The following is a 17,589-nucleotide window of genomic DNA, read 5'->3' on the forward strand; positions in this document are numbered from 1 at the left end:
AGAGTCAGAGTCTTGCTCTGTCACCCAGGCTGGAGTGCAATGGCACCATCTCAGCTCACTGCAGCAACCTCCACCTCCTGGGTTCAGGCGATTCTCCTGCCTCAGCTTCCCAAGTAGCTATAGGCGAGTACCACCACGCCCAGATAATTTTTGTATTTTTAGTAGAGATGGGGTTTTTCTATATGTTAGCCAGGCTGGTCTCGAAATCCTGACCTCAGGTGATCCACCTGCCTTGGCCTCCCAGAGTGCTGGGATTACAGGCCTGAGCCATGGCACCCGGCCTCGGATCTCTAACACTTTCTAGGGCTGACTTCATGCCAGGTCCATTCCAAGGACTTGGATAGATGACCTCATTTACTTTTTTGTTCTATATTCACAACCAGTCTATAAGTAGGGGTTGTTATTACCCATTTCACAGATTAGGAAACTGAGGCACAGAGAGGTGAGGTGACCTCAAGCAAGGTCACACAGCCAGGAGGTGGCAGGGCTGCCAGGTACACCCAGAGAGTCAGGCTCCAGCATGCAGTTCTCCACCCCAGAGGCAAACTGCCTAGGCAGAGGTGAGTTGCCAGCGGTGCAGTGGTGTGGGAGCCTGGGGGACTCCCTGGCTCCCCTGGAATCGCTCACACACAGAGCCCTGAGGCCCAGAAGGATTTAATTAAGGCTCAGAGGCTGATTAGCTACTGATAATTAAGGCTTTGTATTTTCTGCTCTTGGTTTTCCTAATGAAGCAGATGGTGACCTGGGGAGGGAGGGTGAGCCCCGCTGTGTGCCCAGCTCCTGCACCAGGCACAGTCTCTAGAGAGGGACTTCCCGACCGTTTCCAGAGGCCTAGGGCCTGGACCGCTCTAACACCTGATACCCAGTAGGTCCTGGGGACAGGGAGAGAACCATGCAATATTTGGGACAGAGTTATACTAAAAAATTCCTCGTTATTTATCTGAAAGTCAAGTTTCACTGGATGTAGTGGTTTTTCATTTATTTGTTTTGTTTTTGTTTTTGTTTTTGTTTTTTTTTTGAGATGGAGTCTCACTCTGTCGCCAGGCTGGAGTGCAGTGGGGCAATCTCGGCTCACTGCAACCTCCGCCTCTTGGGTTCAAGGGATTCTCCTGCCTCGGCCTCTCGAGTAACTCTGGGACTACAGGTGCACGCCACCACACCCAGCTAATTTTTGTATTTTTAGTAGAGATGGGGTTTCACCATGTTGGCCAGGATTATCTCGATCTCTTGACCTTGTGATCTGCCCTCCTCAGCCTCCCAAAGTGCTGGGATTACAGGCGTGAGCCACTGCGCCTGGCCCTATTTATTTGTTTTCTAAATCTGGCAACCCGAATCAGTGTCCTTCCAAATCTGGAACTGAGGCTGGTACGGAGTTCCCTGTTGTGCCAGGTGTCAACTCTTCAGTCACAGGCTAGTGGAGGTGTCTGGAGAGAGAGGGTGCCCAAGGCGGGGAAGGGTTCTGGGGCTCAGGCAGCAGCATCCATCACCCAGCCCACAGTATTCCAGCAATTTTTTTTTTTTTTTTTTTTTTTTTTTTTTTTTTTTTTTTTTTTTTTTTTTTTTTTTTTTGAGATGAAGTCTAGCCCAGGCTAGAGTGCAGCGGCGCGATCTCAGCTCACTGCAACCTCCGCCTCCCCGGTTCAAGCGATTCTCCTGCCTCAGCCTCCCAAGTTGCTGGGATTACAGGCGCACACCAACACACCTGGCTAATTTTTGTATTTTTAGTAGAGGCAGGGTTTCACCATATTGTTCAGACTGGTCTCAAACTCCTGACCTCAGATGATCCACCCACCTCAGCCACCCAAAGTGCTCAGACTACAGGCTTGAGCCACCGCACTTGGCCACTCCAGCATTTTAACAGCCTCCACACCTACGTGGTGACACCAGGTGACTGGGAGCCCTGCTGCAGAGTTACACAGCCTCAGCTCACCTGGGCGCTCCCTGAGTGACCAGGACAAGCCATGGCTCCTGGGGGACAGAGGCCTCACTATGTACCGTCTCTGTGCCACAACTGCATAAGCTCAGTCCTCATTTCACAGAGGAAGAGACTGAGGGTCAAAGAGAGGAAGCCACCAGCCCAAACCCACAGACATGGAGCCAAACCTAAAACTCAGAACCCCTCTTACCTCTCTAGCACATCCTCACCTCCGGGACCAGCCCCACCCTGGGACCAGTGGGCCAAGGGGCAAAGGAGGAAGAGAGGGACCCACCGTGCGGTTGTGGGGCTGCGGCTCCGATGCGTGGATGGGCCGGTTCAGGCTGGGCCTTCCCACGTAGACGTCTCGGGCCAGCGGGAAGGCTCTCAGCAGCTGCAGCAGTGCCCTTGGGTTCACGTAATTGTCATCATCCACGTGGCAGAACCACCTGTTAGGGATGAAACGGGGACAGTGAACTTGTTGGTTGGGGGGGGTTCCAAGCCAGGGTCCCCAAGCACCCCTACAGTCGGCCAACAGTGACAGAGTTCAGGGTAGGGGTGGGGGAGGCTGGCATTTAAGGCATCTGTTTGGTGCCAAGTTGCATATTGTATAAGATTTTGAGGATGGTGTCCATTTCACAGATGAGGGCCAACACTGAGAGGCTAAGGCACTGGCCCTGGCCGGGCGCAGTGGCTCACACCTGTAATCCCAGCACTTTGGGCGGCTGAGGCCGCTGAATCACCTGAGGTCAGGAGTTCGAGACCAGCCTGGCCAACATGGTGAATCTCTGTCTCTACCAAAATTGCAAAACTTAGCCAGGCATGGTGGGGTACGCCTATAATCCCAGCTACTCGGAAGGCTGAGGCAGGAGAATCACTTGAATCCAGGAGGCAGAGGTTGCAGTGAGCCGAGATCCCACCATTGCACTCCAGCCTGGGTGAGAAGAGCAAAACTCTGTCTCAAAAAAAAAAAAAAAAAGTCATTTGCCCAAGGTCACATAGCCAATCCTGAATGGCAGGACTGGAACCCAGCTGGACTTCCCAGCCATCTGCCCACTGCCTGCTAGGGGAGTGGGGGCTGAAGTCAGACCCCAGGAGGCCCAGGGGTTATTTTCACTGGTCCCAGACCACACCTATCCCCAGAGACCCAGGAACACACCTACGCCCACTGGCCAAGAAGGTGTCGAACTCAGCAGCCATCTTGCAGGACAGAGCTGGGTGACTGTGTTCTGAAGAGCAGTTGGTGACCACAAGGTGAGACCCTGGAGAAGTGAGGAGGAGTCAGGGGACCCTGCCCAGCTCCCACTTCACAGCCCGGAACACAAAATACAGAGCAAGGCCGGGCTGCAGGAAGTCTGGATCGGCCCACCCACTCCCATTTTACACATGGTGACACTGAGGCCCAGGGAGGGCAGACCTGCCCGGGACCACAGAGCTACTGGACAGCAGGTTGGGCTGGGACTCAGGTGTCCAGGCCTTGTCCAGCACAGCATGTCCCCACACCCACGCCCACACAGGTTTCCAGGGAAGATGCCCACTTCCCTCCTGGGCAAAGGGGAATCCCCACATGCCAAAGGTGGGCAGCCCACTTCCTGGGAACCCTCAGGCCAGGACACAGCCCCCCTCCCCCAGCTTTCCTGGGCAACAGCTGAAGTCCCCCACCCCACCCAGGCCAGGCAGAGTTACCCAGTCTCTCCCGGAGGCCTTCGTCTGGGCTGTCGGTGAAGATGAACGTCTAGGAAGGAGGAGAAAGGGTCAGGATTCCTGTTGGCCGAGGGAAGCACCAAACCAATCCACAGCCCACCACCACCGGGCCCCAGGTGGACTTTGTACTCCCTCAGTGACAGACACACCCCTCTCCTGGTCGCACGCTCCTTTAGGACAACATATAACACACACAGTCCAGCTTTTGTAGACATACAACTTCAGGGTGCACGCAGGCCACCATATACACACATACACTTGCCTCCTTTCCAGAGCAGCACCACAGGTACCCAACCATAGCCACACACCTGGGCAGCATCTTGCCCTCTGCTATCACGCGCACGAGTGCGCACGCGCAAACATACATGTACATACACACACATACACTCACCTCTTTTCTAGAGCGGCACCACAGGGACCCAACCATAGCCACACACCTGGGCAGCATCTCACCCTCTTGTATCACGTGCATGGGCGTGTGCACACATACGCACATGTACACACACATACTTACACAGACACATACATACACACACATACACATACACATATATACACACACATACAGTCACAGCCACACTCAGCCCCTCCACAATTACATAACACAACCCTAAACTCATTATCAGGACACAAACTCTATGTGAACAGAGCCACACCCACACCCAGGGGCACCGTGCCGCTAGGGAGACATCACGCCTTCACAGCCACACAAACCTCCTGTGCCAGCCATCTCAGAGATGCTCCCACAACCCAATCCAGCTCCCCCAGATTGGACAGCGCCCCACCAAGAGCTTCCAAATGCTCTGTCCCTAGCGACCCTCAAACCTCACAAGGCAGGTGTCACCTGTTCCCTTCCCAGATGACAAGGAGGCTGAGTGACAGACCAGAGTTGGCAAGTGCCAGGCTGAGATTCAAATCCACAGGCCTCGGACCTCTCCCTGCCGCCTCCCAGGCAGCTAAAGCTGCTCAGCGCCCTACATAAACCAAACCCAGACTCTGAATGAGAGGCAGAGGCAGCCCGTGGACACCACAAAGACCAGCCAGGCTGGGGATTGCTGTCCTTCCCGTTCCAGGCCCGGCCCAGCATGGGGAGAGCTTCTCGGCTGCCCAAGTGGGTCCTCTCACACCCAGTGAGCACCCAAGGGCCTTTGAGGGCGTCCCTGGCCCTGGGACTGCCCTGCCCAGGACTCGGGACAATTCTGGACCCCTTCCAAGTGTCCCACCTAATGTTTAAAGCCTCCAGACTCAGCCCCCACTGGGGCCACACGTGTGGCCTATCCCTGACCTCCCTCCAAGCCGTCTGTCTACCTCCAAGAGTTAGTAGAGTTAATGTGGTTCCTCCGAGTGGGTGCATGAGTAGGTGACCTGCTGTGATGTTAGCTGTTAATCGCACGGCTAGTGCTACTGGCTGAATAAAAAGGCAGATTGTTTGGATGATGATTAGCATAGGAATAAGTGGGATAGGCGTTCCTTGGGGTAAGATGGGCTAGAGATGCTTTTGTTTTAAATCGAAACCCTGTGAGTACAGCGGCTGCTCATAGGGGAATTGCTCTGCCTAAATTTATTGATAGTTGAGTAGTTGGTATAAATGCGTAGGGTGTAAGTCCAAGGAGGTTATCTAAGGTGATAAAGGTAATTAGTGCCAAGAGTATAAGGGATTGAGTTCATCTTTTAATATTATGAACTGTTGTTGCTTGTTTTAGTGGAAGTTAAATTAATGATTGTTGGAGCGAGGAAAGCCGGTTGTTGATTAGGTTATTAGAAGGCATAATCAATGTAGTAGAAAATAAAATAATATTGCTAGGGGAACTCCTAAGATTGTTGGGATATTGAAAGAGGTGAATAGATTTTCATTCATTTTCATTCTCAAGTTGTTTTGTTTTTGTGCTTTAATTAACTTTGATAATGGGGTGGTGTGGAAGGTAAAATTCAGTATTTTTAATTGAATAATATAGAATAGGGCTACAACTATTGATCAGATCACCACTGGTCATGTTGAAATATCTAGTTGGGGCATTCACTGTAGAGAGAGGTTCTCTCAATCTTTAACTTAAAAGGTTAATGCTAAGTAGCTTTACAGTGATACAATGTATAGATATGAGGCTCAGACTTCAAAGTCTTTGAAATATGGGAATTCTAGAACGATGGGTATAAAGCTATGATTTGATCTGCACATTTCTGAGCATTGCCCATAAAGTAGGCCTGGTCGTATAGAGGCTAGTATAGCTTGATTTAAACGTCCGGGGATTGCATCTGTTTTAACGCCTAGTGATGGGACAGCTCATGAGTGTAAGACGTCTTCTGATGAAGTTAGCATACGAATATCTGCTTCTATTGGCAAGGTTGTTCAGTTATCTACTTCAAGAGGTCGAAATTTGCCGGGTTCAAGAAAATAAGTTGGTATAATATAAGAATCAAAAGCCAAGTCTTCATAGTCTGAGTATTCGTAGCTTCAGTATCATTGGTGACCAGTTGCCTTAAAGGTTAAGTAGAGTTTCTTAAACTTGTCTGTTATGTACAGGATACGTAGGGATGGGAGGGCAATTATAATAAGAATGATTGCGGGTAGGATAGTTCAGATTATTTCGATTTCTTGGGCATTTATAGTGCTGGTATGAGTTAGTTTTGTGGTAAGTATTAAAGAGATAATATATAGGACTAGTGAACTAATTAGGAAAATAATTATGAGGGCGTGATCATGAAAAGCAATTAGTTCTATAATGGGGGATGTAGAGTTTTGGAGACCTAGTTGGGCTGGGTGAGCCATTAAGATATGTAGAGTTTGGTCCATAATTTAACTTTGACAAATTTATGTAATTATTTTACTAATATCTCATTGAAAAAGTCATGGGGTCTATGGGATAGACTTGAAACCAATTTTTGGGGGCTCAGATCCTTCCTTTTTCGCTTAAAGATTTTACGTAGGTAGACTCTTTAAATGTGTGTTTAGGAGGGCAGCCATAGAGTCATTCTAGATTGGTAGATAGCTGCTCGATAGTTGAAACTTTTTGTTTTGAGGAGAAGGCTTCTCAAATTATGAAAATTATTAGAATCACTGCTGTTAATGAAATGAATGAGCCTACAGATGAGACGATATTTCGTGTAGTATATGCATCAGGATAATCAGAGTATCATCGGAGTATTCCAGATAAGCCAAGAAAATGTTGTGGAAAGAAAATTAAATTTACGCCTACAAATACAGTGGTAAAGTGAATTTTAGCATAGGTCTGGTCAAGTGTATAACCCGAGAATAAGGGGAATCAGTGAATAAAGCCCCCTGTGATAGCAAATACTGCTCCTATGGATAGGACGTAATGGAAATGAGCTACTACATAGTTATGTCATGTAAGACAACGTCTAATGATGAGTTGGCTAGTACGATTCCTGTTAACACACCTACGGTGAAAAGGAGAATAAAGCCCAGGGCTCAGAATATTGTGGGAGATCATTTAATATTACCGCCATGCAGCATAACTAATCAGCTAAAGACTTTTACTCCAGTGGGGATACCAATAATTACAGTAGCTGATGTAAAATATGCATGTGTATCCACATCTATCCCTACTGTGAATATGTGAGGGGCCCATACGATAAATCCTAGGAAGCCAATAGATATTATAGCTCATGCTATTCCCATGTATCCAAATGGTTGTTTTTTGTTGGAGTAATGTGTTACAATATGTGAAATTATTCCAAAGCCTAGTAGGATGAGGATGCCCAAAAAATCAAAACAGGTGTTGATACAGAATGGGATCCCCACCACCAGCAAGGTCAAAGAAAGTGGTATTAAGGTTGCGATCAGCTATAATATAGTGATTCCAGCAGCTAGAACTGGGAGGGAGAGCAGCAGCAGAACTGCTGTAATACCAAACGAAAAGGGGTGTTTGATACTGAGTTATGGCTGGAGGTTTTATATTGATAATTGTGATAAAATTAATGGCCCCTAAGAGGAAATGCCTGCTAAGTGAAGCGAAAAAATAGTGAGGTCCACAGAGGCTCCTGGATGCGACATATTTCCTGCTAGGGGCAGATAAGCTGTTCAGCCAGTTCCAGCGCCGGCTTCCAGTGTTGAGGATGCAAGTCGAGAAGAAGTGATAGGGGAAGAAGTCAGAAGCTTATATTATTTATTCGGGGAAATGCTATATCGGGAGCACCAATTATTAGAGGAATAAGTCAGTTTCCAAAGCCCCCGATTATGATTGGTATAACTATAAAGAAGATTATAATGAATGCGTGGGAGGTAACATTAACATTATAAACATGGTCATCTTCTATTAGACTTCCTGGTTGACCCAGTTCTGCTCGAATTAGGAAGCTTAGGGCTGTTCCTACTGCTCCTGCTCATGCACCAAACAATAGGTATAGTGTTCCGATATCTTTATGGTTAGTTGAAAATAGCGATTTGTGAGCATAGGTAGAGAAGGATAAAATGGCTCTGTAAGCATTAGACTGTAAATCTAAAGACAGGGGAATATCCTCTTTTTTACCCGTTCCGAGGTGATATATCATATTGAATTGCAAATTCAAAGAAGCAGCTTCAACCCTGCCCGGGCTTCTCCCGCCTTTTTTCCCCCATATGGCGGGAGAAGTAGATTGAAGCCAGTTGATGAAGTTGTTTAGCTGTTAACTAAATTTTTGTGGGTTAAAGTCCCATCAAACTAGAAAGGGCTTAGCTTAATTAAAGTAGCTGATTTGCGTTGTTGATGCAAAATAAAGTTTTGCAGTCCTTACAGTAGCGCAGAAATGAAGTACAATTTACTTACTAAGGGCTTTGAAGGCTCTTGGTCTGGTTAATCTAAATTTCTAGTTTATTAAATTTATGGGGTTGTGGGCAGGGGAAAGGCGGAAGAAATGATAAGGGGGGAGAAATGGTATTGGCTTTATGTATTTGAGTTGTCAATTTTTGTATTATTAGATGTGGGAAATATTGTTATTGAAATGGAGTATGTTAGGTGCATATAAAAACGTAAGTTTATTAGTGTTAGGATGGCCATAGTAAGGGGGATAAGAAGATTATTATTTTTTGTAAGTTCTTGTATGATAGCTCATTGGGGGAAAGCCTCCTAAAGATAGTATTATTAGTGGAATTATGGGTATTATTCATGTAAGTTTGTTTCAGGTATGTGGTAGTGATAGGGTTGTTACGTTTGAGTTTAAGTAAAATATTATGAATATAGAGATTGTTAAAAGATAAATGAGTAGGCTTAGAATGGCAATACTTGGGTCATAATATAGTACTGCCATTATTCATCCTATAAGAGATTGAGGAGTAAGCTAAGATTTTGTGTAGTTGTGTTTGGTTAAGTCCTCCTCAACTGCCTAATATAATTGATAAAATTGAGACTGTTAAGAGGTGTTTATATTGATTGATGGGAAGATTTGGAGTATGAATGATACAGGGGCTAGTTTTTGTCATGTAAGGATGGGTAAGGCGGGCATTAGGGGAATGCCTTGGGTTACTTCTGGGAGTCAGAAGTGAAGGGGAGCTATTCCTAGTTTTATTGCTAGGGCTACTAGTATTGCTGTAGATAAAATTTGGTTTAGAGATGGGTTAACTGTTCATTGTCCAGAGAATAGATTGTTGAGGAGGATAGTTATGAGGATTATGGATGCGGTCGCCTGTATTAAAAAGTATTGCCGGGCGCGGTGGCTCAAGCCTGTAACCCCAGCACTTTGGGAGGCTCAGGCGGGTGGATCACGAGGTCAAGAGATCGAGACCATCCTGGTCAACATGGTGAAACCCCGTCTCTACTAAAAATACAAAAACATTAGCTGGGCATGGTGGCACGTGCCTGTAATCCAAGCGACTCAGGAGGCTGAGGCAGGAGAATTGCCTGAACCCAGGAGGCGGAGGTTGTGGTGAGCCGAGATCGCGCCATTGCACTCCAGCCTGGGTAACGTGAGTGAAACTCCGTCTCAAAAAAAAAAAAAAAAAAGTATTTAGTGGCTGCTTCCGTGGAGCGGGGGCTTGTGTTTTTGACTAGTATTGGTACAATCGCTGGTATATTTAGTTCTAAGCCTATTCGGATGAGGAATCAGTGTGAGCTTAGTATTGTGATTACAGTTCCGGTTAAAATTGTAAGGGAAATAATTCGGTGGGCTAAAGGATTAATTAGTACAGGAGGGATTGAACTACATTTTGGGGGTATGGGCCCAATAGCTTACTTAGCTGACCTTACTTAGAATATGGTGTAATAGGTAGCATGGAGAGTTTTGAGTTCTCAGGTATGGATTCAATTCCTATAGTTCTAGAAATAAGAGGATTTAAACCTCTATGATTTATCCTATCAAAGTAATTCTTTTGTCAGGCATATTTCTTATGTTTGGAGCGGGATGCCAGATGTTAGGATGGGTATTGAAATATATACATAGTGCTAGTGTAAGTGGTAAAAAATTTTTCATAGGAGGTGTATTAGTTGGTCATAGCGGAATCGAGGGTATGCTGTTCGAATTCATAAAAATAGGGTGGTTAAGAGGAGGGTTTTAGCGATGAAATTTATCGTACAGAGTTCTGGTATAGCTGTAGTGTAAGGTGTTGCTAAAAAGATAGTCATAGTTAGGGCATTTATGATCATGATATTTATGTATTCTGCTATAAAGAACAGAGCGAATGAGCCCGCAGCATATTCAATGCCAAACCCTGAAACTGGTTCTGATTCGCCTTCTGTTAGATCAAAGGGAGCTCGGTTGGTTTCTGCTCATGTGGGCATAAATCATATTATGGCTAGGAGTCATGATGGTAGTAGAAGTCAGGAGTGCTCTTGTAAGAAGTGAATGTAAATTAAATGAGCCACTTATGAGTAGGGTTGACAATGGAATAATAGCTGGGGTGACTTCATATGAGATTGTCTGGGCTACAGCTCATGATGTGCTGATTAGTGCGCAGTTTGAGTTGGATGCTCATCCGGATCACAACATCGAGTAAACAGCTAGACTTGATGTTGCTAGTATAAATAAAAGGCCTAGGTTCAAGTTAATTAAAGGGTAAGGTATGGGGAGGGGGGTTCACAGGAGAAGAGCGATGGAGAGGGCTAAGGTTGGGGCGGTTCCGTACAGGGTTGTAGCGGATGTGGTGGGTAGTCGAGGTTCTTTTGTGAAAAGTTTTATTGCATCGGCAATTGGTTGAAGTGTTCCGTAGGGGCCTACAATGTTAGGGTCTTTACGAAATTGTATATAGCCTAAGATTTTTTGTTCTGTGAGTGTCAAGAATGCTATAGCGACTAGAGCAGGAATAACTGGTCGGAGTAAATTAGTTATAAACGCGCTATTAAGAAGAGGAACTGAAGCTCTGGTTGTAAAGTTTTAAGTTTTATGCAATTGCTGGGCTCTGCCATCTTAATGAGCCCTGTTCTTGGGGGAAAAAGTAATAATTTATAAGATTAAGATAATCATCTGATTTGTGAGGGCGCTTTGTGAAGTAGGTTCTCTTTCTCTTGTCCTTTCATACTGAAAGAAATATTTAATAGATAGAAACCAACCTGGATTTCTCCGGTCTGAACTCAGATCACGTAAGACTTTAATCGTTGGACAAATAAACCTTTTTTTTTTTTTTTTTTGAGACGTAGTTTCGCTCTTGTTACCCAGACTGGAGTGCAATGGCATGATCTCGGCTCACCGCAACCTCTGCCTCCTGGATTCAAGCAATTCTCCTGCCTCAGCCTCCCGAGTAGCTGGGACTACAGGCGTGCACTACCATGCCCAGCTAATTTTTGTATTTTTAGTAGAGACGGGGTTTCACCATGTTGACCAGGATGGTCTCGATCTCTTGACCTCATGATTCACCCACCTCGGCCTCCCACAGTGCTGGGATTACAGGCGTGAGCCACCGCGCCGGTCCGGACAAATGAACCTTTAATAGCGGCTGCACCATTAGGATGTCCTGATCCAACATCGAGGTCGTAAACCTTATTGTCGATGTGGACTCTGGAATAGGATTGTGCTGTTATCCCTAGGGTAACTTAGTCCATTGATCAAGTTATTGGGTCAATAAATGTAGATTTACTTAGACTAGTAACGTCTTGGTATATGTTTTTAGGGGGCTGCGTTATACTCCAAGGTCACCCCAACCGAAATTTGTAATACATAGATGGTGGGTTAGTGCCTGTGGGTTTTTAAGGTACTCGTTTGTATTATTAAATTGAAGCTCCATAGGGTCTTCTCATCTTATTTAGGTATATTCGCCTCTTCACGGATAGGTCAATTTCACTGATTAAAAGTAAGAGACAGTTAAACCCTCGTGTGGCCATTCATACATGTCCCTATTTGGAGAACAAGTGATTATGCTACCTTTGCACGGTCAGGGTACCACGGCCGTTAAACATGTGTCACTGCGCATGTGCCTCTAGTACTGGTGACGCTAGAGGTAATGTTTTTGGTAAACAGGCAGGGGTAAAGTTTGCTGAATTCCTTTTACTTTTTTTAATCTTTCCTGGAGGCATGCCTGTGTTGGGTTAACAGTTTGGATGATAGATTAAACTGTAGGTTATAATGATTGGGCTGTTAACTAACAGTAGTTGTTTCCGTCTGAAATAAGCTTATGCGGCGAGAATAATTTCACGTTACTTATGCTAACATTGTTGCTTCTATTAAGTAATAGATTAGTCCAGTGTGTTTTAGGAGTTCAGTAAAATGAATAGGATTAAGAGTAATTGAGCATTGAGCTTAAACGCTTTCTTAATTGGTGGCTGCTTTTAGGTCAACTATGGTAGTGAAATGTTTTACTCTCTATAAAAGGTTATTTCCTAGGGTCTAAAGAGCTGTCCCTCTTTAGACTAATGATTAGATTTACAGGAGGATTAAATAGTTCTGTAAGTAAATTGAAGGTTGAACTAAGATTCTGTCTTGGACAACCAGCTATAACCAGGCTCAGTAGGTTGTCGCCACTACCCATAGAGTTTCCCACTATTTTGCCACATAGACGGGTGCACTCTTTTAGCTGTCCTTGGGTAGCTCACTTGGTTTCGGGGGACGTTGTTGAAGTTCTCTACACAAAGCTATTTCTAGTTAATTCATTATGCAGAAGGTAGAAGGGTTTGTCTTTGCTTTTTTATGCTTTATTAGGCTTTTGTCTTTCCCTTACAGTACTACATCTATTGCACCTAAATATAATTTCTATCGCCTATACTTTTTTAATAGGTAAATGATTTAATTATTGTAGTTAAATCATATAGTTATATGAGGTTGGAGCTAGAGCTAGCTCAGTGATCAGTTATTGGTGAGATCTTCCGGGTGTAAGCCGGATGCTTTAATTTAAGCTACACTTTGATTCGTCCAAGCGTACTTCCCAGTACACTTACCATGTTACGACTTATCCCCTCTATATCAGTGTGTAGTGGCTTATTGGCAAGATACTTTTATGCGACGTTTGAGGAGGGTGACGGGCAGTGTGTGCCTGCTTCATGGCCTTTATTCAATCAAGCTCTCTATTCTTGATGTACTGCTAAATCCACCTTAGGTCTTTAGATTTCATAAAGGTACCCATCTGTCTCCTAATCCCAACACCTGGTTATCCTCGGGGAGGCCCGGGCAGCATCTCCTTCTGAGCCTCTCCCAGGGGTCTGTCTCACTGTCAGATTTAGCTAATGCTGGAGGTCTCTGGATTTCCTCGGGGAGAAATGTCATTGGTCTGAGCCTAGGCCCTGGTCTGCTTCTTCACGAAGCCCACTCCCTTGGTGATGCCATGCAGCCTCTCGGCTTTAACCACCATCAGGGAGCTGGAGACTCGTGTACACCGCAAGCCCTAGCCTCTCCCTGAGCTCCAAACCGTCAGATCCCCCCAGCCACCACATCTCCACGATGTCTTAATGCATCAAGAATGAGCCCCAGGCTCTCCAAGATCCTCCCTCTCACTGATTGGGACCCAAAACCTCGGAGTCCCCGCCCCTCCTCTCTTCCTCTCACACCTTCCCCAAGCCTGTCAGCAACTCTACTCACCAGCCTCCAAATCACCTAGATTGCTTCTTGTCCCTCCAGCACACCTGGCCACCCAGAGCCCCACCACTGTCGTCACCTGCTACCTGCCTTGCTGCAGTCTCTCCTCCCTGGCATCCCTGCTCTGTTCTGCCACCACCCCGTCTGTTTTCGACACAGCCCCAAGGGATCCCATAAAGGAGCCAGCCCTTTCCTACCCTGCCCCCAGCAAACTTTTGCCACCAAACAGGCACCAGATAGTGGAGCGCTCTAGTTTGGAGCATGGGCCAAATGGGCTGAGGAACGTTTCCCAGTGAAGACCGAGTAAGCCCAAATAAAGCAGGAGAATAGGCACTTTGGGAGGCTGAGGCAGGTGGATCATGAGGCCAGGAGTTCAAGACCAGCCTGACCAACATGATGAAACCCCATCTCTACTAAAAATAGAAAAATTAGCCTGGTGTGGTGGTGCCTGCCTGTAATCCCAGCTACTCAGGAAGCTGAGGATCACTTGAAACCAGGAGGCGGAGATTCCAGTGAGCTAGGATCGTGCCTCTGCACTCCAGCCTGGGCAACAGAGTGAGACTCTGTCTCAAAAAAAAAAAGCAGGAGAATAAAGCAGCCATGAGCAGAGGGAGGGAGGGAGCCGAGAAGGGGAGTCCAGGTCCAGAGGGGTGGGGGCATGGGAGAGGGCAGCGAAGCTGGTGTTTTCAGTCCCCGGGAATCCTGAGGTTGGCCCAGAGCACTGGGCAGAGTTTCCTCAGAGCTGAGGGCTGCATTTGATTTGTTTAAGGAGAGGGCCTGACAATGGTGGAAACTTCACAGGCGGCCGCTGGAAACAAAAGGACACGCAGCCTGCTGGGGTAGGGGAGGGGTGGCCGGGGACCATCTGCTGTGGAGGAGGGGAGTTGTGGGGCCGCTGCCACCTCTCCCCCGGCCACCCCGCCATCCCGTCCCGGCCCCCGCCCCCTGCCCACAAGGGGAGGAGAAAGGCTCCCCTTGAGTGCAAAACCCGCCTCCCCCAGCCCACCCCCTCGGCCCAGGACAAAGGCCGGCACACGAGTCCCCGGCCCCTGCCACAAGGCCCACCTGCTACCCAGCCGCCCTTAACCAGCCGCTGGGGCGCCCAGTGCTGCAGTTAACCAGCTCAGGCCCGGTCCAGACACTCCCGCCCCATGGAGATGAGGAAACTGTAGGCCGAAAGGGGAGGGCCTTGGCCAAGGTCACAGAGAGAAGTGAGCCAAAGGGTGAAAGAGACATGGGGTGGCGAGTGAGGACCTCCCTGTCCTTCCACCTCCTCCTCCATCTCAGCATCCTTCCTTCTTTCAACTTTAAAGACAAGACTTCTGGAGTCTGCCCCTCGCCCCTTGGGTCCCGCTGAGTGGCTTCATCTCCCACCTCAGCTGAACCTGCTTGGTGTTTGCACTGTGAGGTGGGAACGTCACGGGCGTCACAGTTGACCTCTGCGGCTTGCCATGAGGGTGAAACAAGCAACTCGCCTGATCTGCAGCCTGTAGCTGCCAGCACCCCTACTCCCACCCCACCACCTGATTCACAGCTGGGATGGAGCTTGGGACACAGAGGGGTTGTTCTTGCCTGCCTCTGCTGCCCTGGTTCTGTCAGGCACAGCTGCCCAGCCCGAAGGCCAAGGACCCTCTCCTGTAGCCCAGTGGCCCAAGCCTCAACAGGGTTCCCAAGTCTCAGCAGGAGAGAAAGGGGCCCAGACAGGAGCAAGGTTCTAGGTCCCACTGGTCTCTGACCCATCAGGCCTTCTGAGTGACGCTGCGCCAGCCAGCACTTCCTCTTCTCTGGCCTCAGTTTCCCCATCCAGGGCAAGGGCATCACCGTGGTGATGGAGACAGGACAGGAAAAGGCCGTGGGCCATGTGAGGCCACGCTCCCGGGTACACAGACTCATAAACAGGAAGGCCTGTGGGAGGGCCCGCCTCGGTGGCTTCCGCAGGAAGAACCAAGATCTCCCCAAGAGGAGAAGCTGTGTGGGGTCCAGAGAAGAGCTGGGGTGCTCGGGTGCCAGCTGGAGAAGCCTTAAGCCTGGTGCAAGAGCCAAAATCAAGGCAGGGCGCCCTCCCCAGGACAGCCTGGCCTCCCAGGCTTCCTCTCCCTGTCTCGGTCTTTCAGGAGGCCTAACTCCCTCCAAAGACTCAGTCACTTCCTCCTATTGAGCCAGCCTCCAAAGAGGGGTGGGTGGGTGTGTGTGTGTGTGTGTGTGTGTGTACGCGCGCGCCCGTTCTCCACCTCCCGAGCAATGGTCCCTAACACCCGGCATCACTGATTTTGCTTGAGGAAGACACTGGATGCGAGGAGGGGAAGAGCTGGAAGGGACTTGGCTTGCCGGAGCCATGCACCCATGTGACACCCACGCCTCTTGTCACGGCATATCTAGCACACTCCAGCTCCATGCGTATGAGCACGTGCGCACACACAATCCTGCAGGCCTGGCAGGCCTCCCGACCTCCCACCACCACTCCTCTCCCTCTACCCTGGCAGCACCCACCCTCCTTCCCTCCCTCTGAAGCAGCCCTGCAGAAAGCCAGCGCAGGAAGCCAGACATGGCACCCTTGGCACGCCCCGGGCAGCAGAGGCACAGCGGCAGGGGCTGTCCGGAAGCCTGAAAGGATGCCTCCCCCAGAACAGACCCCACCTAGACAGTCTCCCCTTGTCTGCAGCCCTCAGAGCCTGGGCCAAGGACCCAGTGCCCCAGGCCTCATGGGGCTCAGGTGGCCCTAGGGACAGCACCTAGGGCCTGGGTGGGGCAGCCTGGCCTGGGCGTGGGTCACGATCAGGACCTCTTGGAGGCCTCCATCCCAGCTGCCCAACACTCACCATTGCCCCCAGTGCCAGGCTGGGCCTTGGTGGCTAGGAGTGAGGCCCCACAAGAGAAGCTAGGAATAAAAGAACCCCCGGGAGAGACCCAGGAGCCTGGGGCAGGGGCCCAGCCTGACCCCTAAAAGTGGCGGAGCAGTGGGCCCTGGGTGTACCAGGATGAGTGCAGGGCACAGGCAGGGCTGCAGGCAGCCCCTGAGACCCGGAAGAAGGAGAGGGAAAGAGGATCCCAGATTGGGCAGGTATCGGGCAGCTTCTCCCACGAGGCAGTCAGGGACCCCAGCCCAGGAGAAAGGCCTCTGAGAACCCCTTGGTCCAGGGACCACTCCCAGAGCCCAATGTCACCCACTTGTCACCTGTTCCCTGGTCCTGGAGACCCACGTGTCCAGCAGCAGCTCCAGGCGCAAGCGGTGGAAGGCCCGGGTCGTCTTAACTGCGATAAAGACATCGCGCAGCTGTAGCTCAGGGGGCCCCGGGCTCGGCTGGCTCAGTTCGGGGGTCTCCTGTACCTGCTGCGGGGACAGGCTCAAGTGGTACCGCAGACACAGAAGCCCCATGCACAGGAGGGTGAGGAGGGCTCCAGCCAGGCCCCGCAGGAGCCGGCACTGCATTGGTTGGCCCTGGGAACCCAGACAGCTCAGCCCCCAAATCCCAGCCAGACGGGGAGGGAGGCTGGTCAGGCCGGGGCTCCGGCAGAGGCAAAAATCTGGCAAGCATCAGGGGCTGACAAGGAGGGAAGAAGTAGGAGCCGAGACTCTGGACCCGGAGGCTGAGCCATGGCAGCACCGTCTCGACCGCGCCAGCCCTCCACCTGCTCCCGGCCGGCCGGCCGCAGCCTCCGGGACTGCCGGGCCCCGCCCCGCTCAGCCTGAGAGGCGGGGCCAGACGAAGGGAACCCCAGACAGAGGCGGCTGAAAGGAGGCACTAGCAGAAGGGGCAGCCCTGGCTCTACCAGCTGCTGCGGTGAGAGGAAGTCACAACAAACTCTCCGTGCGCGGTGGAAGGGAGGTTCCTCCAGGACCATCCACGTCCCCAGAGACCTGTCAGCTTGGCCCATTCAACACCCATTACTTTGGTGTCCTGCGTCGTCCGGCGTTTGCTCAGTTTCCCTCCGGGATGCGGTCCCCTCCCACCAGCCTCACCCACATTCCCTCCGCTAGGTTGAATTCTATCTGAACTTTAAAGCTCAAGGGTTCCCTTCTCCAGGAAGCCTTCCATGAT

The 17,589-nt window shown here is 49.5% G+C and overlaps 1 protein-coding gene across 1 annotated transcript in view; it reads right to left on the reverse strand.

The window, feature by feature from the left end:
• Positions 1-17,347, reverse strand: part of MFNG (MFNG O-fucosylpeptide 3-beta-N-acetylglucosaminyltransferase) — a 23,212-nt gene extending 5,865 nt beyond the window's left edge. The window contains exons 1-4 of the mRNA XM_017508895.1: positions 16,725-17,347; positions 3,602-3,650; positions 3,075-3,177; positions 2,146-2,364 (exon numbers count right to left, since the gene is read on the reverse strand). Of these exons, the coding sequence (XP_017364384.1) occupies positions 2,146-2,364; positions 3,075-3,177; positions 3,602-3,650; positions 16,725-16,979 (626 nt within the window). The 5' untranslated portion in view covers positions 16,980-17,347. The remainder of the gene's footprint in view (positions 1-2,145; positions 2,365-3,074; positions 3,178-3,601; positions 3,651-16,724) is intronic.
• Between the last annotated feature and the right edge of the window lie 242 nt (positions 17,348-17,589).

Source organism: Cebus imitator, unplaced genomic scaffold (assembly GCF_001604975.1).
Source record: "Cebus imitator isolate Cc_AM_T3 unplaced genomic scaffold, Cebus_imitator-1.0 Scaffold404, whole genome shotgun sequence".
Lineage (NCBI taxonomy): Eukaryota > Metazoa > Chordata > Mammalia > Primates > Cebidae > Cebus > Cebus imitator.